This window comes from Oncorhynchus tshawytscha, linkage group LG14 (genome assembly GCF_018296145.1).
Source record: "Oncorhynchus tshawytscha isolate Ot180627B linkage group LG14, Otsh_v2.0, whole genome shotgun sequence".
Taxonomy (NCBI): Eukaryota; Metazoa; Chordata; class Actinopteri; order Salmoniformes; family Salmonidae; genus Oncorhynchus; species Oncorhynchus tshawytscha.
The window spans coordinates 4,426,045-4,448,544 of NC_056442.1; the positions used below are offsets into that span (position 1 = coordinate 4,426,045).

The 22,500-nt window shown below is 52.7% G+C and overlaps 3 protein-coding genes across 4 annotated transcripts in view; 2 read left to right on the forward strand and 1 right to left on the reverse strand.

Moving 5' to 3' along the window:
* The window catches only part of LOC112241069 (neutral cholesterol ester hydrolase 1-like), a 25,398-nt gene extending 5,992 nt beyond the window's left edge, over window positions 1-19,406 (forward strand). The window contains exon 7 of one of the 2 annotated variants that reach the window (XR_006078765.1): window positions 19,372-19,406. The gene's annotated coding sequence lies outside the window, so the exon portion shown is untranslated. Of the gene's footprint in view, window positions 156-19,371 lie in introns of those variants that run through there. The other variant, XM_042296873.1, reaches the window with a different exon arrangement.
* On the forward strand, window positions 605-11,641 carry LOC112242452 (propionyl-CoA carboxylase beta chain, mitochondrial). Its single transcript, XM_042296872.1, has 13 exons — window positions 605-879; window positions 990-1,109; window positions 1,234-1,302; window positions 1,378-1,434; window positions 1,528-1,641; window positions 5,769-5,879; window positions 5,995-6,224; window positions 6,357-6,438; window positions 6,518-6,641; window positions 10,007-10,114; window positions 10,274-10,473; window positions 11,191-11,290; window positions 11,367-11,641. The coding sequence occupies exons 1-13, from the start codon at window positions 634-636 to the stop codon at window positions 11,486-11,488; spliced, it is 1,683 nt and encodes a 560-aa protein (XP_042152806.1). The 5' UTR covers window positions 605-633; the 3' UTR covers window positions 11,489-11,641.
* The window catches only part of LOC112242453 (cohesin subunit SA-1), an 18,259-nt gene continuing 8,585 nt past the window's right edge, over window positions 12,827-22,500 (reverse strand). The window contains exons 3-10 of the mRNA XM_042296639.1: window positions 17,458-17,606; window positions 16,343-16,471; window positions 16,047-16,255; window positions 14,992-15,169; window positions 14,789-14,899; window positions 14,592-14,706; window positions 14,399-14,479; window positions 12,827-14,290 (exon numbers count right to left, since the gene is read on the reverse strand). Of these exons, the coding sequence (XP_042152573.1) occupies window positions 14,267-14,290; window positions 14,399-14,479; window positions 14,592-14,706; window positions 14,789-14,899; window positions 14,992-15,169; window positions 16,047-16,255; window positions 16,343-16,471; window positions 17,458-17,606 (996 nt within the window). The 3' untranslated portion in view covers window positions 12,827-14,266. The remainder of the gene's footprint in view (window positions 14,291-14,398; window positions 14,480-14,591; window positions 14,707-14,788; window positions 14,900-14,991; window positions 15,170-16,046; window positions 16,256-16,342; window positions 16,472-17,457; window positions 17,607-22,500) is intronic.

The following is a 22,500-nucleotide window of genomic DNA, read 5'->3' on the forward strand; positions in this document are numbered from 1 at the left end:
TTTCAACCCACAACACTGTGAGAGCTTGAATTCCACTGAACAGAATGATCTCAGTTGTCCCCAGTAACTGCTGCTGGGTGTCAGTACTTTATGTACAATTATAATTGTAATGGTTGATAGATGTTTAACCCTCCAATAAATATTGATCAGTTTGAGTGTTTCTCTTGTTTTATACCGTAGGCCTACACACACATATATACACACAGACAGTGCATTATAGACATAGGTTTCAAAACGATTTCATGTATAATGCATGATACATTTAGCTTGTTGCTTATTCTACCAATCCAATGATGTTAGCTCTACAACAGTGCTTAGGAAAGGAGTTGTGGCTAGGAGGGAAGGGGCAAAGGGCGTTGGTCAGACCGACCAATCACAGAGGAGATGCCAAACCAACTTTCGGGGAAGTGTAGTTTGTATTTCCATGACATTGATACCACTAACTATAAAGCTCCAACACCTCAAGGTTGACCTATCATATACGGTTCTTAATATGTAGACACGTGAAGTCAATCCCTATCCAGATATAACCTCGTTTTTGATTGGCCATTCAAAAAATAACTTCTGGTGATTGGCTCAAACGCGCGTCACTTTTACACAGTCCCCACCCACTTATACGTCAGTCAGACAACAATGGCGGCCTTCGCTGTAGCACGGAGCCGCTGCGTTCTGCTTTCCGGACTAAAAGCTTATTTTAAAACATTCGGACAGGTAAAACATGGCGTGGCTTCGGCAGCTGTTGCACAGTCCGAGGTGCAGGAACAATCGCGGCGGTGGTATTCCGTTAGTCATCTCTCCGTTCAGGAGAGGATAGACAGAAAGAGGAATGCTGCGCTGATCGGAGGAGGTCAGAAGAGAATTGACGCGCAACACAAAAGGGTAAATAATCTGAGCATGCGCAAGTGTCTGTCAGTTTGATGGTGTATTTATCTGTTTGCCTGTCTGTCGGTCCGTTTAACGTTTTGTCTGTGTAATGATCTTCTCCACAGGGGAAGCTGACAGCCAGAGAGAGAGTTGAGCTCCTGTTGGATAAAGACTCGTTTGTAGAGTGTGACATGTTTGTGGAACATCGCTGCTCTGACTTCGGCATGGAAGAGGACCACAACAAGGTAACACTTCACCATAGAGGTTCCTACGTTTTATCCAGCCTATGGACACAATGGAATAAACTGATTCATTTTTTAAAATGTTGATTCAGTCATCAACATGGTTTCAGCTTCCCTCTCCCTCTAGTTCGCAGGGGACAGTGTGGTGACTGGACAGGGGAGGATCAACGGAAGGCTGGTTTATGTCTTCAGTCAGGTACACACACACACACACACGCACGCAAGTAGTTACCATTTATTTTCATAATAAATGTCTCTTGCTCTGTCTTAGGACTTCACAGTATTTGGAGGCAGTCTGTCTGGGGCTCACGCACAGAAGATCTGTAAGGTAGGAGGATGGGCTCACTCTCCAGGGCCTGGTGGTTCACACCACTCCTGCTTCTCATTCATTACTTCTAGTCACATCCCTTTTTGTCTGTAGATCATGGACCAGGCCATGATGGTGGGTGCTCCAGTCATTGGTCTAAACGACTCTGGCGGAGCCAGGATACAGGAGGGGGTGGAGTCACTGGCTGGATACGCTGACATCTTCCTGGTAAGGGGGCGGGGCTTGATTAGACTGGTTACTGGGATGAGGATAGCAGCAAATAAATTACATTGCTTCTAAATGTACTCTCTCTCTCCGGTCTCTCGCTCTCTTCCTGTCTCTCTCCGGTCTCTCGCTCTCTTCCTGTCTCTCTCCGGTCTCTCGCTCTCTTCCTGTCTCTCTCCGGTCTCTCGCTCTCTTCCTGTCTCTCTCCGGTCTCTCGCTCTCTTCCTGTCTCTCTCCGGTCTCTCGCTCTCTTCCTGTCTCTCTCCGGTCTCTCGCTCTCTTCCTGTCTCTCTCCGGTCTCTCGCTCTCTTCCTGTCTCTCTCCGGTCTCTCGCTCTCTTCCTGTCTCTCTCCGGTCTCTCGCTCTCTTCCTGTCTCTCTCCGGTCTCTCGCTCTCTTCCTGTCTCTCTCCGGTCTCTCGCTCTCTTCCTGTCTCTCTCCGGTCTCTCGCTCTCTTCCTGTCTCTCTCCGGTCTCTCGCTCTCTTCCTGTCTCTCTCCGGTCTCTCGCTCTCTTCCTGTCTCTCTCCGGTCTCTCGCTCTCTTCCTGTCTCTCTCCGGTCTCTCGCTCTCTTCCTGTCTCTCTCCGGTCTCTCGCTCTCTTCCTGTCTCTCCCGGTCTCTCGCTCTCTTCCGGTCTCTCCCTCTCTTCCGGTCTCTCGCTCTCTTCCGGTCTCTCGCTCTCTTCCGTCTCTCCCGGTCTCTCGCTGTCTCTCGCTCTCTTCCGGTCTCTCCCCTCTCTTCCGGTCTCTCACTCTCTTCCGGTCTCTCCTCTCTTCCGGTCTCTCCCTCTCTTCCGGTCTCTCCCTCTCTTCCTGTCTCTCCCGGTCTCTCGCTCTCTTCCGGTCTCTCCCGGTCTCTCGCTCTCTTCCTGTCTCTCCCGGTCTCTCGCTCTCTTCCTGTCTCTCCCGGTCTCTCGCTCTCTTCCTGTCTCTCCCGGTCTCTCGCTCTCTTCCTGTCTCTCCCGGTCTCTCGCTCTCTTCCGGTCTCTCTCCGGTCTCTCGCTCTCTTCCTGTCTCTCTCCGGTCTCTCGCTCTCTTCCTGTCTCTCTCCGGTCTCTCGCTCTCTTCCTGTCTCTCTCCGGTCTCTCGCTCTCTTCCTGTCTCTCTCCGGTCTCTCGCTCTCTTCCTGTCTCTCCCTCTCTTCCGGTCTCTCGCTCTCTTCCGGTCTCTCGCTCTCTTCCGGTCTCTCGCTGTCTCTCGCTCTCTTCCGGTCTCTCGCTCTCTTCCGGTCTCTCCCGGTCTCTCGCTGTCTCTCGCTCTCTCCCTCTCTTCCGGTCTCTCGCTCTCTTCCTGTCTCTCCCTCTCTTCCGGTCTCTCCCTCTCTCCCGGTCTCTCGCTCTCTTCCTGTCTCTCCCGGTCTCTCGCTCTCTTCCTGTCTCTCCCGGTCTCTCGCTCTCTTCCTGTCTCTCCCGGTCTCTCGCTCTCTTCCTGTCTCTCCCGGTCTCTCGCTCTCTTCCTGTCTCTCCCGGTCTCTCGCTCTCTTCCTGTCTCCCCCGGTCTCTCGCTCTCTTCCTGTCTCTCTCCGGTCTCTCGCTTCTTCCTGTCTCTCTCCGGTCTCTCGCTCTCTTCCTGTCTCTCTCCGGTCTCTCGCTCTCTTCCGGTCTCCCCGGTCTCTCGCTCTCTTCCTGTCTCTCTCCGGTCTCTCGCTCTCTTCCTGTCTCTCTCCGGTCTCTCGCTCTCTTCCTGTCTCTCCCTCTCTTCCGGTCTCTCCCTCTCTTCCGGTCTCTCGCTCTCTTCCTGTCTCTCCCTCTCTTCCGGTCTCTCCCTCTCTTCCGGTCTCTCCCTCTCTTCCGGTCTCTCCCTCTCTTCCGGTCTCTCGCTCTCTTCCTGTCTCTCCCGGTCTCTCGCTGTCTTCCCGGTCTCTCCTCTCTTCCGGTCTCTCCCTCTCTTCCGGTCTCCCCCTCTCCCCGGTCTCTCGCTCTCTTCCTGTCTCTCCCGGTCTCTCGCTCTCTTCCTGTCTCTCCCGGTCTCTCGCTCTCTTCCTGTCTCTCCCGGTCTCTCGCTCTCTTCCTGTCTCTCCCGGTCTCTCGCTCTCTTCCTGTCTCTCCCGGTCTCTCGCTCTCTTCCTGTCTCTCCCGGTCTCTCGCTCTCTTCCGGTCTCTCCCGGTCTCTCGCTCTCTTCCTGTCTCTCCCGGTCTCTCGCTCTCTTCCTGTCTCTCCCTCTCTCCCTGTCTCTCGCTCTCTTCCTGTCTCTCCCGGTCTCTCGCTCTCTTCCTGTCTCTCCCGGTCTCTCGCTCTCTTCCTGTCTCTCCCGGTCTCTCGCTCTCTTCCGGTCTCTCCCGGTCTCTCGCTCTCTTCCTGTCTCCCCGGTCTCTCGCTCTCTTCCTGTCTCTCTCCGGTCTCTCGCTCTCTTCCTGTCTCTCTCCGGTCTCTCGCTCTCTTCCTGTCTCTCCCGGTCTCTCGCTCTCTTCCTGTCTCTCTCCGGTCTCTCGCTCTCTTCCTGTCTCTCCCGGTCTCTCGCTCTCTTCCTGTCTCTCCCGGTCTCTCGCTCTCTTCCTCTCTTCCGTCTCTCCCGGTCTCTCGCTCTCTTCCTGTCTCTCCCTCTCTTCCGGTCTCTCGCTCTCTTCCTGTCTCTCCCGGTCTCTTCCGGTCTCTCGCTCTCTTCCGGTCTCTCCCTCTCTTCCGGTCTCTCCCTCTCTCCCGGTCTCTCGCTCTCTTCCTGTCTCTCCCGGTCTCTCGCTCTCTTCCGGTCTCTCCCGGTCTCTCGCTCTCTTCCTGTCTCTCCCGGTCTCTCGCTCTCTTCCTGTCTCTCCCGGTCTCTCGCTCTCTTCCTGTCTCTCCCGGTCTCTCGCTCTCTTCCTGTCTCTCCCGGTCTCTCGCTCTCTTCCTGTCTCTCCCGGTCTCTCGCTCTCTTCCTGTCTCTCCCGGTCTCTCGCTCTCTTCCGGTCTCTCCCGGTCTCTCGCTCTCTTCCTGTCTCTCCCGGTCTCTCGCTCTCTTCCGGTCTCTCCCGGTCTCTCGCTCTCTTCCTGTCTCTCCCGGTCTCTCGCTCTCTTCCGGTCTCTCCCGGTCTCTCGCTGTCTCTCGCTCTCTCCCGGTCTCTCGCTGTCTCTTCGCTCTCTCCCTGTCTCTCGCTCTCTCCCGGTCTCTCGCTCTTCCTGTCTCTCGCTGTCTCTCGCTCTCTTCCGGTCTCTCCCGGTCTCTCGCTGTCTCTCGCTCTCTTCCGGTCTCTCCCTCTCTTCCGGTCTCTCGCTCTCTTCCTGTCTCTCCCGGTCTCTCGCTCTCTTCCTGTCTCTCGCTCTCTTCCTGTCTCTCCCGGGTCTCGCTCTCTTCCGGTCTCTCGCTGTCTCTCGCTCTCTTCCGGTCTCTCCCTCTCTTCCGGTCTCTCGCTCTCTTCCTGTCTCTCCCCGGTCTCTCGCTCTCTTCCTGTCTCTCCCGGTCTCTCGCTCTTCCGGTCTCTCCCTCTCTTCTCGGTCTCTCCCTCTCTTCCTGTCTCCCGGTCTCTCGCTCTCTCCCGGTCTCTCGCTCTCTTCCTGTCTCTCGCTCTCTTCCGGTCTCTCCCTCTCTCCCGGTCTCTCGCTCTCTCCCGGTCTCTCGCTCTCTTCCTGTCTCTCCCGGTCTCTCGCTCTCTTCCTGTCTCTCCCGGTCTCTCGCTCTCTTCCGGTCTCACGCTCTCTTCCGGTTTCTCTCGCTCTCTTCCGGTCTCTCGCGCTCTCTTCCGGTTTCTCGCGCTCTCTTCCGGTCTCTCGCTCTCTTCCTGTCTCTCCCGGTCTCTCGCTCTCTTCCGGTCTCTCCCTCTCTCCCGGTCTCTCCCTCTCTTCCGGTCTCTCCCTCTCTTCCTGTCTCTCCCGGTCTCTCGCTCTCTTCCGGTCTCTCCCGGTCTCTCGCTCTCTTCCGGTCTCTCCCGGTCTCTCGCTCTCTTCCGGTCTCTCCCGGTCTCTCGCTCTCTTCCGGTCTCTCCCGGTCTCTCAGCTCTCTTCCGGTCTCTCGCTCTCTTCCGGTCTCTCCCGGTCTCTCGCTGTCTCTCCCGGTCTCTCCCTCTCTTCCGGTCTCTCCCTCTCTCCCGGTCTCTCGCTCTCTTCCTGTCTCACGCTCTCTTGCTCTCTTCCTGTCTCTCCCGGTCTCTCGCTCTCTTCCTGTCTCACGCTCTCTTCCGGTTTCTCTCGCTCTCTTCCGGTCTCTTTGTCTCTGTAGAGGAATGTGATGGCTTCAGGTGTGGTTCCTCAGATCTCTCTGATCATGGGTCCCTGTGCTGGAGGAGCTGTCTACTCTCCTGCCCTGACTGACTTCACCTTTATGGTCAAGGTAAGACACACACAGTATAGGAGAACCACAGGACCCTTCCTGTATAGATTTACTGTACAATTAATACAACTAACATGGGTTATATCCAGATCTTTGATTTTGTGTGTGTGTGTAGGACACCTCATACCTGTTCATCACAGGTCCTGACGTAGTGAAGTCTGTCACCAATGAAGACGTCACTCAGGAGGAACTGGGAGGAGCTAAAACACATACCGCCGTGTCAGGCGTCGCTCACCGTGCGTTTGAGAACGACATCGATGCTCTGCTCAACCTCCGAAACTTCTTCAACTTCCTTCCCCTTAGCAACCAGGACCCCGCCCCCGTTACTGAGTGCCACGACCCCAGGTACCTAACCACAGAACACCTCTGACAGACTAGCCAGTCACAGAACTGACCATGGCATTTGGGATATTCCTGAAATGTAATCCATATGAATGGCCTTTGGAGGATGTTTGATCTCATCCCTCTCCTCTCCAGTGATAGACTGGTTCCTGGTCTGGACACCATTGTTCCCTTTGAGACCACTAAAGCCTACGACATGCTGGACATCATCCAGGGGGTAGGACACACACACACACACACACACACACACACACACACACAGCCTGTTGTCTATTGATCTGTGGTTTTAACTTTAGATTGCGGACGAGAGGGAGTTCTTTGAGATCATGCCTAACTACGCTAAAAACATCGTAGTGGGATTCGCTCGCATGAACGGACGAACTGTTGGAATTGTAGGGAATCAACCTAAAGTAGCGTCTGGTGAGTAGAAGAGTCGGATGGATTAGTGATGATGATGGTGGTGGTTGTGATGGCGATAATGACAGTGGTGGTGTGGTGGTAATGTTGATGGTGGTGGTGACAATAATGACGGTGGTGGTGGTGGTGACAATAATGACGGTGGTGGTGACAATAATGACGGTGGTGGTGGTGGTGACAATAATGACGGCGGTGGTGGTGGTGGTGACTAATGACGGTGGTGGTGGTGACAATAATGACGGTGGTGGTGGTGGTGGTGACAATGACGGCGGTGACGATGGTGACGGTGGCGGCGGTGACGATAATGACGGTGGCGGTGACGATAATGACGGCGGTGACAATAATGACGGCGGTGACGATAATGACGGTGGTGGCGATAATGACGGAGGTGACGAGAATGACGGTGGTGGTGGTGACAATAATGACGGCGGTGGCGATAATGATGGCGGTGACGATAATGACGGTGGTGGCGGTGATAATGACGGAGGTGACGAAATGACGGTGGTGGTGACAATAATGACGGTGGCGGTGACGATAATGACGGTGGCGGCGGTGACGATAATGACGGTGGCGGCGGTGACGACAATGACGGTGGCGGCGGTGACGACAATGACGGTGGCGGCGGTGACGATAATGACGGTGGCGGCGGTGACGATAATGACGGTGGCGGTGACGACAATAATGACGGTGGCGGTGGTGACAATGACGGTGGCGGTGACGTGACGACAATGACGGTGGCGGCGGTGACGACAATGACGGTGGCGGCGGTGGTGACGACAATGACGGTGGCGGCGGCGGTGGTGGTGGTGACGATAATGACGGTGGTGGTGGTGACGATAATGACGGTGGTGGTGGTGACGATAATGACGGTGGTTGTGGCGGCGGTGACGACAATGACGGTGGCGGCGGTGGTGACGACAATGACGGTGGCGGCGACGGGTGGTGGTGGTGATGATAATGACGGTGGTGGTGGTGACGATAATGACGGTGGTGGTGGTGACGATAATGACGGTGGTGGTGGTTGTGGTGGTGGTGACGATAATGACGGTGGTTGTGGTGGTGGTGACGATAATGACGGTGGTTGTGGTGGTGATGACAATAATGACGGTGGTGATGACAATGACGGTGGATGGTGGTGGTGATGACTAATGACGGTGGTGGTGGTGATGACTGGTGGTGATGACAATGACGGTGGTGATGGTGGTGGTAGTGGTGGTGATGACAATAATGACGGTGGTGGTGACTAATGACGGTGGTGGTGGTGGTGACTAATGACGGTGGTGGTGGTGACAATGACGGTAGTGGTGGTGATGACAATAATGACGGTGATGACTAATGACGGTGGTAGTGGTGGTGATGACAATGACGGTGGTGGTGGGTGATGACAATAATGGTGGTGGTGGTGGTGGTGGTGGTGGTGGTGATGACAATGACGGTGGTGGTGATGGTGATGACAATGACGGTGGTGGTGATGACAATGACGGTGGTGGTGGTGGTGATGACAATGACGGTGGTGGTGGTGGTGATGACAATGACGGTGGTGGTGGTGGTGATGACAATGACGGTGGTGGTGGTGGTGGTGATGACAATGACGGTGGTGGTGGTGGTGATGACAATGACGGTGGTGGTGGTGGTGGTGATGACAATGACGGTGGTGGTGGTGGTGATGACAATAATGACGGTGGTGGTGGTGGTGACAATGACGGTGGTGGTAGTGGTAGTGGTGGTGGTGATGACAATGACGGTGGTGGTGGTGATGACAATGACGGTGGTGGTGGTGATGACAATGACGGTGGTGGTGGTGATGACAATGACGGTGGTGTGGTGGTGATGACAATGACAGTGGTGGTAGTGGTGGTGATGACAATGACAGTGGTGGTGATGACAGTGGTGATGACAATGACAGTGGTGGTGATGACAGTGGTGATGACAATGACAGTGGTGGTGGTGGTGATGACAATGACGGTGGTGGTGGTGGTGGTGATGACAATGAAGGTGGTGGTGGTGGTGATGACAATGACGGTGGTGGTGATGACAATGACGGTGGTGGCTGACAATGACGGTGGTGGTGGCGATGACGGTGGTGGTGGTGGTGGTGGTGATGACAATGACGGTGGTGGCTGACGGTGGTGGTGGCGATGACGGTGGTGGTGGTGGCGGTGGTGATGACAATGACAGTGGTGGTGGTGGTGACGGTGGTGACAGTGGTGGTGATGACAGTGGTGGTGGTGGCGATGACGGTGGTGGTGGTGGTGATGACAATGATGTGGTGGTGGCGATGACAGTGGTGACAATGACCGTGGTGGTGATGACAATGACGGTGGTGGTGGTGATGACAATGACGGTGGTGGTGATGACAATAATGACGGTGGTGGTGGTGGTGGTGACAGTGGTGGTGATGACAATAATGGTGGTGGTGGTAGTGGTGGTGATGACAATGAATGGTGGGTGGTGGTGATGACAATAATGACAGTGGTGGTGGTGATGACAATAATGACGACAATAATGACGGTGGTGGTGGTGGTGGTGACAGTGGTGGTGATGACAATAATGACGGTGGTGGTAGTGGTGGTGATGACAATGGCGGTGGTGGTGGTGGTGATGACAATGACGGTGGTGGTGGTGGTGGTGATGACAATGACGGTGGTGGCTGACGGTGGTGGTGGCGATGACGGTGGTGGTGGTGGGCGGATGGTGATGGTGGTGGTGGTGACGGTGGCTGGTGGTGGTGGCAATGACGGTGGTGGCGGTGGCGATGATGTGGTGGTGGCTATGGTGGTGGTGGCGATGACGGTGGTGACAATGACCGTGGTGGTGATGACAATGACGGTGGTGGTGGTGGTGGTGATGACAATGACGGTGGTGGTGGTAGTGGTGGTGATGACTAATGACAGTGGTGGTGGTGGTGGTGATGACAATAATGACGGTGGTGGTGGTGGTGGTGACAGTGGTGGTGATGACAATAATGACGGTGGTGGTAGTGGTGGTGATGACAATGGCGGTGGTGGTAGTGGTGGTGATGACAATGACGGTGGTAGGTGGTGATGACAATAATGACGGTGGTAGTGGTGGTGGTGATGACAATAATGGTGGTGGTGATGACAATGACGGTGGTGGTGATGACAATAATGACGGTGGTGGTAGTGGTGGTGATGACAATGACGGTGGTGGTGGTGATGACAATGACGGTGGTAGTGGTGGTGATGACAATAATGATGGTGGTGGTGATGACAATGACGGTGATGACAATAATGACGGTGGTGGTGGTGATGATGGTGGTGGTGGTGGTGATGATGATGGTGGTAATGTTGACGGTGGTGGTGAAGATGATAATGGTAGTGATACTTCTCCTGTGTGTGTGTGTGCAGGTTGTCTGGACATTAACTCATCAGTGAAGGGAGCTCGCTTCGTTCGTTTCTGTGACGCTTTCAACATCCCCATCCTCACCTTCGTGGACGTGCCTGGTTTCCTGCCAGGTAGTGTGCAAGTCTGACTTTCCTCATGAATAATTGGCACGTCAAAAAGTAAATGACTCACTGAACAGCTTTCACATAAATTGAGAAACGTCCGTACTGAGATCAACTGTCATTTTTAATCAAACCAGAGGATTCCACCTTCCTTGCCGTTTCTCTCAGGTACGTCTCAGGAGTATGGCGGTATCATCCGACACGGGGCCAAGCTACTGTTTGCCTTTGCTGAGGCCACCGTCCCCAAGATCACCATCATCACTAGGAAGGCCTACGGAGGAGCGTATGACGTCATGAGTTCCAAGCACCTGAGAGGAGATGTGAACTACGCCTGGCCGTCTGCAGAGGTGGCTGTGATGGGAGCCAAGGTAACGCAACACGCACCTTCTACACAAGACCAAGGTAACGCAACGCGCACCTTCTACACAAGACCAAGGTAACGCAACGCGCACCTTCTACACAAGACCAAGGTAACGCAACACGCACCTTCTACACAAGACCAAGGTAACGCAACGCGCACCTTCGACACAAGACCAAGGTAACGCAACGCGCACCTTCGACACAAGACCAAGGTAACGCAACGCGCACCTTCGACACAAGACCAAGGTAACGCAACGCGCACCTTCGACACAAGACCAAGGTAACGCAACGCGCACCTTCTACACAAGACCAAGGTAACGCAACGCGCACCTTCTACACAAGACCAAGGTAACGCAACGCGCACCTTCTACACAAGACCAAGGTAACGCAACGCGCACCTTCTACACAAGACCAAGGTAACGCAACGCGCACCTTCTACACAAGACCAAGGTAACGCAACGCGCACCTTCTACACAAGACCAAGGTAACGCAACGCGCACCTTCTACACAAGACCAAGGTAACGCAACGCGCACCTTCGACACAAGACCAAGGTAACGCAACGCGCACCTTCGACACAAGACCAAGGTAACGCGCACCTTCGACACAAGACCAAGGTAACGCACGCATACTTCTAGCCATGGCAACATTCACAATGTCAAAATGGGAAAAGGTCAGTGCTCACTTGAAAACATTCAACATGTCTGCCTCTCTAACATGTTCCCAGGGTGCTGTACAGATCATCTTCAGAGGGAAATCCAACCAGGCAGAGCAGGAGGCTGAATACGTAGAGAAGTTCGCCAACCCTTTCCCTGCTGCTGTCAGAGGTACACACACACACACACTCCATCCGTTCCAACAAACATTACACCCACTCCCACATCGTAACCGTGTGTGTTTTAGGGTTCGTGGATGACATCATCGTGCCGTCGACCACCCGGAAGAGGATCTGTAGGGATCTGGAGGTTCTGGCCTCCAAGAAACAGACCAACCCCTGGAAGAAACACGCCAACATCCCACTCTAGCAGACACCTTCAACCACCCAACTGGTCTGTCTCCAATTTCACCTGTAGCTTAGAGCAGGGCTCTCCAACCTTGTTCCTGGAGAGATACCTTCCTGTAGGTTTTCACTCCAACCCTGTTCCTGGAGAGATACCTTCCTGTAGGTTTTCACTCCAACCCTGTTCCTGGAGAGATACCTTCCTGTAGGTTTTCACTCCAACCCTGTTCCTGGAGAGATACCTTCCTGTAGGTTTTCACTCCAACCCTGTTCCTGGAGAGATACCTTCCTGTAGGTTTTCACTCCAACCCTGTTCCTGGAGAGATACCTTCCTGTAGGTTTTCACTCCAACCCTGTTCCTGGAGAGATACCTTCCTGTAGGTTTTCACTCCAACCCTGTTCCTGGAGAGATACCTTCCTGTAGGTTTTCACTCCAACCCTGTTCCTGGAGAGATACCTTTCTGTAGGTTTTCACTCCAACCCTAATCTAGCGCACTTGATTCTAACAATTTGTTGGTTGATAATCTGAATCAGGTCCATATCTCTCCAGGAACAGGGTTGGAGAGCCCTGGATTAGATCCACCCTGTGGGACTTTTTAGGAAGAATCAGCATTTTTCTGTCTGGTTAAATTAACACACCTGCCGTGAATCCAAAGACTGGTTTGTTAAATAAAATCATTGAAATTGTAAAGATGTCTGCCTTTGTGTGAGACAGAACTTTATATCCCAATGAGTTTGAACGTGTGTGTTATGTAATTGCTAAAATATACTTAAGTATCAAAAGTAAAAGTATAACTTTCAAGTTCCTTATATTAAGCAAACTAAACAGCACCCATTTTGTTACTATATAAGGGAGAGCCAGAGGCACACCAACTGATCTTCCAGATCAGAGGCAGTAGGGATGTTCTCTTGTTAAGTTTAAGAATTGGACCATTGGAAATGTAATGAGTATGGAGAAAAAAGTACATTTTTCTTTAGGAATGTAGTGGCTCAGTCTCCATAGTTCTTGGTCCTCCCCCTCTGGAGTCAAGTAGACAGCTTGTCTTGGAATTAAGTCTTATTTTTATATATACACAAAGTATTCCACATTTTGTTATGTTGCAGCCTTATTCCAAATCAGGTTCAAGGATGACAGAATGCACCTGAGCTCAATTTAGTCTCACAGCAAAGAGTCTGAATTTTGGTCAATTATCTATTTATAAATGTCAACCTGTTTTTACTTTATTGATAAGGGAAACATTTAATCCATTTTTTAATAAGGCTGTAACGTAACAAAATGTGAAAAGTCAAGGGGTCTGAATACTTTCCGTAGGCACTGTATGGAGTCTATTCTTAGAACCGGTCCAAAACACAGAATCCAGGATTAGATTACAGATTTTATTTATTTAAAAAAGATAAGATCAACAAGTTCACAGGAAGAAAAACAGTATTTTAGAAGGTTAAAGGGCAGGTGATGCCATCGCTACAGAAAGAACCAATCATCTCTGATATTTACAGAAGGGCAGCTTAACCAGCCAGTAGAAGAACAATAGGGGTGGGTCAAAGTGATAAGACAACCAATCAACTGTTATGTGTAACTACAGCCACATAAGACTAGAGGGGTAATTCTCTGCTGGTCTCCACCTTCATATGCACTGATCTGAAAAGAGCATGGTAGAAGGCTACTCGATATTAGCAGTAACCTGTCCAGGTCTTCCTCATCAGTGCAGATGAAAAGGAAGTCACTTTAGACTGTTGAGCCTGCACAACTATCTATGGTCGCACTGGACACACCCTTATATGGCGCTTAACAGGCTGGGTATCCATGGCAACAGCCTGAGCAGTAGGGCCTAATCAGATAAGCATTTAGGCAACCGTTTGGCAACAAACAAGATACTTTTTCAGAAAGATAACTGTACAAACAAATAAATCAGACAAAAAAAATTTAAAAACTCACTTCATTTAAAACTTTGTACTAAAGCTACTGAAATTCAAAATATATTTGTCTTTAAAAAGCCGCGATTCCACCGTGGGTGTGTCTGTCTGAAGCTCTGATTGGGAGTGGCTTGGGATTTGGCTATGATGTCACAGCCTCTTGTATGGCCAATGAGAACTCTTCTAGTTCTGATCCCATTGCTTGCGGTTTGGTGCATTTGCCAATAAAACCAAATACAGGATATTCTCAACACTATTGAAAGGGAAGAGAGACAGGAGTGAGAGAGAAGATTTATCACATTAAATATCAAGTTCTATCTGGGGGGGGTCTATACATGACGTCGGAAGTGGAACGAAACAACCATACAACTGTGTGGCATGGGGGACTGTATAGCCGGGCGCACAGGGCCATGAGTACCACAGAGCTAGCAGAGAGATTAGCCAGAACGCTAACAATAACAGGAAGTTAAAAGAAGTCAGGAAGGAAGGGCCGAAAGTTTACAATATTTTTAAAGAAATGCGGAACAATGTTTTGTACGATATTTTGTCTGATATTCTGTCCGGTTTGTAGCCAACACACCCACACATCCACTGAACGATAAAAGATCTTCTCTATGTACGATAGATACTCTGTACGATATTTTGTCCGAAATTCTCAGGGTTGAGTGGGATCCTTCGGCCGGTCAGTGAGTGGATCCCTGGAGCTTCAGGGTAGATCCCAACAGATCCACACACACACACACACACAAGGCCGTCAACTGGCTGATCAGAGTTCGTCTGGGTGTTCAAGTGTGTGTGATAAAAGTTCTGACAGACAGTCTGACGTTTGATTGACAGCTCATCCTGTCGAAGGCCCCTCCCCCTTCCAGGAAGGACCGGGAACACTGGATCAGAACATGGGCATGGTGAAACCCTGGGATAACGGACGAAAGAGATGTCGTTAAATGATGGATCATGTTTTAGATGTCTTAGGGTCACACTGGTTTACCACTGCAAGGCTGAGTGTGTGTGTTCTGCTTACCGACTCGTCCTCGATCATGGCTGCTGAGTCGAAGAAGTCTGGTCTGAGCTCCGCCCTCTCACGCCTGTTCCTGGAGGGAGGCTGGAACGACAGAACGCAAGAATCAACAAATGAAGCGATACACACTGGACGAATTACACAACAGAATTGACAATCGAATCAAACACGACAGACAGGAAGTGATGTCACTGACCAGGTCGATGACCATGGTGTCTTCGAACTCCTCGTTCATGTCCTCCAGTTGACCTCGCGATGACATCATGACGTCCTCAAAGATTGGCTCTGCGTCATCCTCCATCAGACCACGACTAGAGAGAGAGAGAGGTGGGGGGGTCAGTACATACACACACACACTAGACACACACACACTAGACACACACACACACGTACACAGTTTGTCTGACAGTCTGGTTGCGGGCCTTCATGTAGTTCATGGCTGTTCTATCCTTCCTGCTGTCCTCCATCTTCTGTTGGCCTAGCCAAGACATCTGCATCTGGGGACTGCAGAGGAGAGGGTTACACACACAAACACACACACACACACACACACACACACACACACACAGTGCACGTGCGTACACACACACACTTACTTGTGTACATAGTCGTTCTCTGAGCCAGGTTCAGAGTCGTGGTCAGGTAGGTGTGTGTCCGCCGCCTGCCGTGGGTTTTCTCTGAGGACGGTGGAGGTGAGCTGAGGGGTGGTTAGCGCCCCCGGTGTCTGGAGGCTGTCATTACCACGAAGCCAGGAGGCCTCCACACTACTCTCCTCTAGTGGGCAGACAGAGAGAGAGAGACGGAGAAAAACTCACATTTTAGCAACATCTGTAGGTACTTGTATTTATACAGGGAGTGTACAAAACATTAGGAACACCTGCTCTTTCCATGACAAACTGACCTGGTGACAGTTATGATCCCTTATTGATGTCACTTGTTAAATCCACTTCAATCAGTGTAGATGAAGGGGAGGAGACAGGTTAAAGAAGGATTTGAGACATGGATTGTGTATGTGTGCCATTCAGAGGGTGAATGGGTAAAACAAAAGATTTAGGTGCTTTTGAACCGGGCACGGCGGTAGGTGACTTTGAACCGGGCACGGCGGTAGGTGACTTTGAACCGGGCACGGCGGTAGGCGACTTTGAACCGGGCACGGCGGTGGCGACTTTGAACACGGCGGTAGGTGACTTTGAACAGGGCACGGAGGTAGGTGACTTTGAACCGGGCACGGCGGGCTTTGAACCGGGCACGGCGGTAGGCGACTTTGAACCGGGCACGGCGGTGGCGACTTTGAACCGGGCACGGCGGTAGGTGACTTTGAACAGGGCACGGCGGTAGGTGACTTTGAACCGGGCACGGCGGTAGGTGACTGAACAGGGCACGGAGTAGGTGACAGGCGCAGTGTATCAAGAACTGCAGCACTGCTGTTTTTTTTTTTTTACACTGTGTATGAAGAATGGTCCTCCACCCAAAGGACATCCAGCCAACAAGACAACTGTGAGAAGCATTGGAGTCAACATGGGCCATCATCCCTGTGGAAAGCTTTCCACACCTTGTAGTCCATGCCCCGATGAATTGAGGCTGTTCAATATTAGGAAGGTGTTCCTACTGTTTTGTACCCTCAGTCTGTGTGTGTGAGAGATAGACCCACCCTCGATGCGTTTACTCTTGTGTATTGGCGTCCGCCCCTTCTTGCTGCGGATGGAGCTGGTCTTGCTGCTGGCGCCTGACGTTACTGACATCCGGTCCCCATCCTCTCCTCCTGTTAGCAGACTGTTCCGGTAGGAGATTAAGGGCAGCCACACGTCCTCACGACGCTCCGACATCGACTCCGACATAAACTTCTCCAGATACGAGTGACTGGGAGGAGGAGAGAGACGGGTTACACACACAGTCTGCTTATTGTGACAATCATTTGACACACACACACACAGGGCAGGTACTTACACAGTCTTCTTGTCCTGTCGCAGCAGTTTGGAGGAGAACTCTGAGAGGACCTCTAGGAAGGCCAGGTTAGGAGGAGGGAACTCTGCACCATGGGGGTTCTGGTACTTAAAGGCAAACTCTATACCATCCCTGTGGAGGGGGGAGACAGGAAGAGAGACGAGGTGAGAGGAAGAGTGGGACGAGGGGGGAGAGAGGTGAGAGGAAGAGGGGGAGAGAGGAAGAGGGGGAGAGAGGAAGAGGGGGAGAGAGGAAGAGGGGGAGAGAGGAAGAGTGGGACGAGGGGGAGAGAGAAGAGTGGGACGAGGGGGAGAGAGGAAGAAGTGGGACGAGGGGAGAGAGGAAGAGTGGGAAGAGTGGGGAGAGAGGAAGAGTGGGACGAGGGGAGAGAGGGACGAGGGGAGAGAGGACGAGGGGGAGAGAGGGACGAGGGGGAGAGAGGAAGAGTGGGACGAGGGGGAGAGAGGAAGTGGGACGAGGGGAGAGAGGAAGAGTGGGACGAGGGGGAGAGAGGAAGAGTGGGACGAGAGGTGAGAGGAAGAGTGGGACGAGGGGGAGAGAGGAAGTGGGACGAGGGGGAGAGAGGAAGTGGGACGAGGGGGAGAGAGGAAGTGGGACGAGGGGGAGAGAGGAAGTGGGACGGGGGGGAGAGGAAGTGGGACGAGGGGGAGAGAGGAAGTGGGACGAGGGGGAGAGAGGAAGTGGGACGAGGGGGGAGAGAGGAAGAGTGGGACGAGGGGGGAGAGAGGAAGAGTGGGACGAGGGGGAGAGAGGAAGAGTGGGACGAGGGGGAGAGGTGAGAGGAAGAGTGGGACGAGGGGAGAGAGGTGAGAGGAAGAGTGGGACGAGGGGGGAGAGAGGAAGAGAATGAGCTCGGAGGAGCAATTGTAACAAGGAACTGGGCAATTCTTGGAGGTTAAAGAATAAAACCAGAGAAAACAATGAGTTCATCAGCTTTCTAACAATCTGTGTGTGTGTGTTGGGTCAGTTTGTGTGTGTGTGTCTGTGTCTGTGTGTGTTGGGTCCGTGTGTGTGTTGGGTCAGTGTGTGTGTGTGTGTGTGTGTGTATGTGGTGTGTGTGTTGGGTCAGTGTATGTGGTGTGTGTGTTGGGTCTTACTTGTGCAGTGTAGCGACAGCCTCTCTGGTTTTGATCTGGTCCAGGCCGAAGGTGAGGGCGAAGCGCCGGGCCAACTCCTTGATGCCGCTGACGTGAGACGACGTTCTGTCCAGAGTAGGACCCTGGTCCTGGAGAAGCTCGTTGAACAGCTACAACACACAGTGAACAGTGAGTGTGTGTGTCAGTGTGTCTGGTGCGGGTGTGTCAGTGGTGAGGGTGTGTGTGTGCGTGTGAAGCGGGTGTCAGTGTGTGTGTGTGAAGCGGGTGTCAGTGTGTGTGTGTGTGAAGCGGGTGTCAGTGTGTGTGTGTGTGTGTGAAGCGGGTGTCAGTGTGTGTGTGTGTGTGAGCGGGTGTCAGTGTGTGTGTGTGTGTGTGTGTGAAGCGGGTGTCAGTGTGTGTGTGTGTGTGAGCGGGGTGTCAGTGTGTGTGTGTGTGAAGCGGGTGTCAGTGTGTGTGTGTGTGTGTGTGTGAAGCGGGTGTCTGTGTGTGTGTGTGTGTGTCAGTGCGGGTGTGTCAGTCTGTGTGTGTGTGTGTGAAGTGTGTGTGTGTGTCAGTGTGTCAGTGTGTGTGTGTGTGAAGCGGGTGTCTTGTGTGTGTGTGTGTGTGTGTGAAGCGGGTGTCAGTGTGTGTGTGTGTGTGAGCGGGTGTGTGTGTGTGTGTGTGTGTGAAGCGGGTGTCAGTGTGTGTGTGTGAGCGGGTGTCAGTGTGTGTGTGTGTGTGTGAAGCGGGTGTCAGTGTGTGTGTGTGAAGCGGGTGTCAGTGTGTGTGTGTGCGTCTGTCAAGTGTGTGTGTGTGTGTGCGGGTGTCTGTGTGTGTGAAGCGGGTGTCAGTGTGTGTGTGTGAAGAAGGGTGTCAGTGTGTGTGTGTGTGTGTGAAGCGCGGGTGTCAGTGTGTGTGTGTGTGTGAGCGGGTGTCAGTGTGTGTGTGTGTGTGAAGCGGGTGTCAGTGTGTGTGTGTGTGCGGTGTGTGTGCGCGTGTGTGTGTGTGTGACTCTCTTGTGTGTGTAGTGTGTGTGTGTGTGAAGCGGGTGTCAGTGTGTGTGTGTGTGTGTGCGGCGTGTCAGTGTGTGTGTGTGTGTGTGTCTTGTGTGTGTCAGTGTGTGTGTGTGTGTGAAGCGTCTTGAGTGTGTCAGTGTGTGTGTGTGTAAGCGGCGTCTTGTGTGTGTGTGTGTGAAGCGGTGTGTGTGTGCGTGTGTGTGTGTGTGTGTGTGTGTGTGTGTGTGTGTGTGTGTGTGTGTGTCTGTGTGTGTGTGTGTGTGTGTGTGTGCGGGTGTCAGTGTGTGTGTGTGTGTGTGTGTGTGAGTGTGGTCGTGTGTGTGTGTGTGTGTGTGTGTGTGGGTGTCTGTGTGTGTGTGGGTGTCTGTGTGTGTGTGTGTGTGTGAAGCGGTGTGTCTTGTGTGTGTGTGTGTGTGAGCGCGTGCGTCTGTGTGTGTGTGTGTGTGTGTGTGTGTGCGGCGTCTGTGTGTGTGTGTGTGTGTGAAGCGGTCTTAGTGTGTGTGTGTGTGTGTGAAGCAGTGTGTGTGTGTTAGCGGTGTGTGTGAAGCATGTGTCTGTGTGTGTGTGTGTGTGTGTGAAGCAGCGTCTGTGTGTGTGTGTGTGTGAAGCGGCGTGTCTGTGTGTGTGTGTGTGTGTGTGTGCGTCTTGGTGTCTGTGTGTGTGTGTGTGTGTGAAGCGGGTGTCTGTGTGTGTGTGTGTGTGTGTGAAGCGGGTGTCAGTGTGTGTGTGTGTGTGTGTGTGTGTGTGTGTGTGTGTCTTGTGTGTGTGTGTGTGTGTGTGAGCGGTGTCAGTGTGTGTGTGTGTGAAGCGGGTGTCTTGTGTGTGTGTTAGTGTGTGTGTGAGCGTCTGTGTGTGTGTGTGTGTGAAGTGTCTTGGTGTCAGTGTGTGTGTGAGCGGGTGTCAGTGTGTGTGTGTGCAGGTGTGTGTGTGTGTGTGTGTGAAGCGGTCTGTGTGTGTGTGTGTGAAAGCGTGTTAGTGTGTGTGTGTGTGTGAAGCGGGTGTCTGTGTGTGTGTGTGTGTGTGTGTGAAGTTGTGTGTCAGTGTGTGTGTGTGAAGCGGGTGTCAGTGTGTGTGTGTGTGGCGTCTGTGTGTGTGTGTGTGTGAAGCGGGTGTGTGTGTGTGTGTGTGTGTGAAGCGGGTGTGTGTGTGTGTGTGTGTGTGAAGCGGTGTGTGTGTGTGTTGTGTGTGTGTGTGTGTGTGAAGCAGCGTCTGTGTGTGTGTGTGTGTGTGTGTGAAGCATGCGTCTGTGTGTGTGTGTGTGTGTGTGAAGCGTAAATTGGTGTGCAGTGTGTGTGTGTGTCTGTGAAGCGCGTGTGTGTGTCTTAGTGTGTGTGTGTGTGAAGCGGTCTGTCAGTGTGTGTGTGTGTGTGTGTGTGTGAGCATGTGTGTGTGTGTGTAAGCAGCGTCAGTGTGTGTGTGTGTGAAGCATGCGTCTGTGTGTTAGTGTGTGTGTGTGTGTGAAGCATGTCTTGTGTGTGTGTGTGTGTGTGAAGCAGACGTCTTGTGTGTGTGTGTGTGTGTGTGAAGCGGTGTCTGTGTGTGTGTGTGTGTGAAGCGGGTCTTAGTCTGTGTGTGTGTGCATGACTGCGCGGTGTGTTGTGTGTTGTGTGTGTGTGTGTGAAGCATGGTCTGTCGCTGTGTGTGTGTGTGTGTGAAGCGGGTGTGTGTGTGTGTGTGTGTGTGAAGCATGAATGCGCGTGTGTGTGTGTGTGTGTGTGTGTGTGAAGCATGCGTCTGTGTGTGTGAAGCGCGTGTGTGTGTGTGTCTGTGTGTGTGTGTGAAGCGGGTGTCTGTGTGTGTGTGTGTGTGTGAAGCATGACGTCTTGTGTAGTGTGTGTGTGTGTGTGTGCAGCGTCTTGTGTTATGTGTGTGTGTGTGTGTGAAATAATGTGTGTGTGTGTGTGTGTGTGTGTGAAGCGGACTCTGTGTGTGTGTGTGTGTGTGTGTGAAGCGGGTGTCTGTGTGTGTGTGTGTGAAGTGTGTGTGTGTGTGTGTGTGTGTCTTGTGTGTGTGTGTGTGTGTGTGTGTGTGTTAATGTGTGTGTGTGTGAAGCGGGTTGTGTGTAGTGTGTGTGTGTGAAGCATGTGTGTGTTGTGCGTGTGTGTGTGTGTGTAAAGTGTGTGTGTAGTGTGTGTGTGTGTGTGTGTGCGCGTCTGTGTGTGTGTGTGTGTGTGTGTGTGAGCGTCTTGGTGTGTGTGTGTGTGTGTGTGTGTGTGTGTGTGTGAAGCTGTCTGTGTGTGTGTGTGTGTGTGTGAAGCGGACTGTGTGTGTGTGTGTGTGCGCGTGTGTGTGTGTGTGAGTGTGTCTGTGTGTGTGTGTGTGAAGCATGTCTCTGTGTCAGTGTGTGTGTGTGTGTGAAGCGGGTGTCTTGAGTGTGTGTGTGTGTGAGGGTGTCAGTGTGTGTGTGAAGCGGGTGTCGTGTGTGTGTGTGAAAGCGGGTGTCAGTGTGTGTGTGTGAAGCGGGTGTCAGTGTGTGTGGTGTGTCAGTGTATGTGTGTGTGTGTGAAGCGGTGTCAGTGTGTGTGTGAAGCGGTGTCTTGTGTGTGTGTGTGTGTGAAGCGGGTCTTGTCAGTGTGTGTGTGTGTGTGAAATTAATGTCTTGTGTGTGTGTGTGTGTGTGTGAAAGCGCAGCGTCTTGGTGTCAGTGTGTGTATGTGTGTGTGTGAAAACGGGTGTCAGTGTGTGTGTGTGAAGCGGGTGTTGTGTGTGTGTGAAGCGGGTGTCAGTGTGTGTGTGTGAAGCGGGTGTCAGTGTGTGTGTGTGTGTGTGAGCGGGTGTCTTGGTGTGTGTGTGTGTGTGTGTGAAGGGTGTCTGTGTGTGTGCGGGTGTCAGTGTGTGTGTGAAGCGGGTGTCTGTGTGTGTGTGTGTGTGAGCGGGTGTCTTGTGCGTGTGTGTGTGAAGCGGGTGTCTTGGTGTGTGTGTGTGTGAAAGCGGGTGTGTGTGTGTGTGTGTGTGTGTGTGTGTGAAGTGTGTGTGTGAAGTGGTGTGTGTGTGTGTGTGTGTGTGTGAAGCGGGGTGTGTGTGTGTGTGTGAAGCGGGTGTGTGTGTGTGTGTGTGTGTGTGTGTGTGAAGCGGGTGTCTGTCTGTGTGTGTGTGTGTGTGTGTGTGAAGCGGTGTCTGTGTGTGTGTAAGCGGGTGTGTGTGTGTGTGTGTGAAGCGGGTGTCTGTGTGTGTGTGTGTGTGTGTGAAGCAGGTGTCAGTGTGTGTGTGTGTGTGTGAAAGCGGGTGTCAGTGTGTGTGAAGCGGGTGTCAGTGTGTGTGTGAAGCGGGTGTCAGTGTGTGTGTGTGAAGCGTGTGTGTGTGTGTGTGTGAAGCGGGTGTCAGTGTGTGTGCGTGTGTCAGTGTGTGTGTGTGTGTGTCTTGGGTGTCAGTGTGTGTGTGAAGCGGGTGTCTTGTGTGTGTGTGTGTGAAGCGGGTGTCTTGTGTGTGTGTGTGTGTGAAAGCGTCAGTGTGTGTGTGTGTGTGTGTGTTACGGGTGTCAGTGTGTGTATGTGTGTGTGAAAGCGGCGTGTCAGTGTGTGTGTGTGTGAGCGGGTGTCAGTGTGTGTGTGTGTGTGTGAAGCGTCTTAGGTGTCAGTGTGTGTGTGTGAAGCGGGTGTCAGTGTGTGTGTGTGTGTGTGAAGCGGGTGTCAGTGTGTGTGTGTGTGTGTGTGTGAGCGGGTGTCTTGTGTGTGTGAAGCGGGTGTCAGTGTGTGTGTGAAGCGGGTGTCAGTGTGCGTGTGTGTGAAGCGGGTGTCAGTGCGTGTGTGTGTGAAGCGGGTGTCAGTGTGTGTGTGTGTGTGAAGCGGGTGTCTTGGTGTGTGTGTGTGTGTGTGAAGCGGGTGTCAGTGTGTGTGTGTGTCAGTGTGTGTGTGTGTGTGTGTGAGCGTCTTAGGTGTCAGTGTGTGTGTGTGTGAAGCGGCGTCAGTGTGTGTGTGTGTGTGTGAAGCGGGTGTTGTGTGTGTGTGTGTGTGTGAAGCGGGTGTCAGTGTGTGTGTGTGTGTGAAGCGGGTGTCAGTGTGTGTGTGTGTGAAGCGGGTGTCTTGGTGTGTGTGTGTGAAGCGGGTGT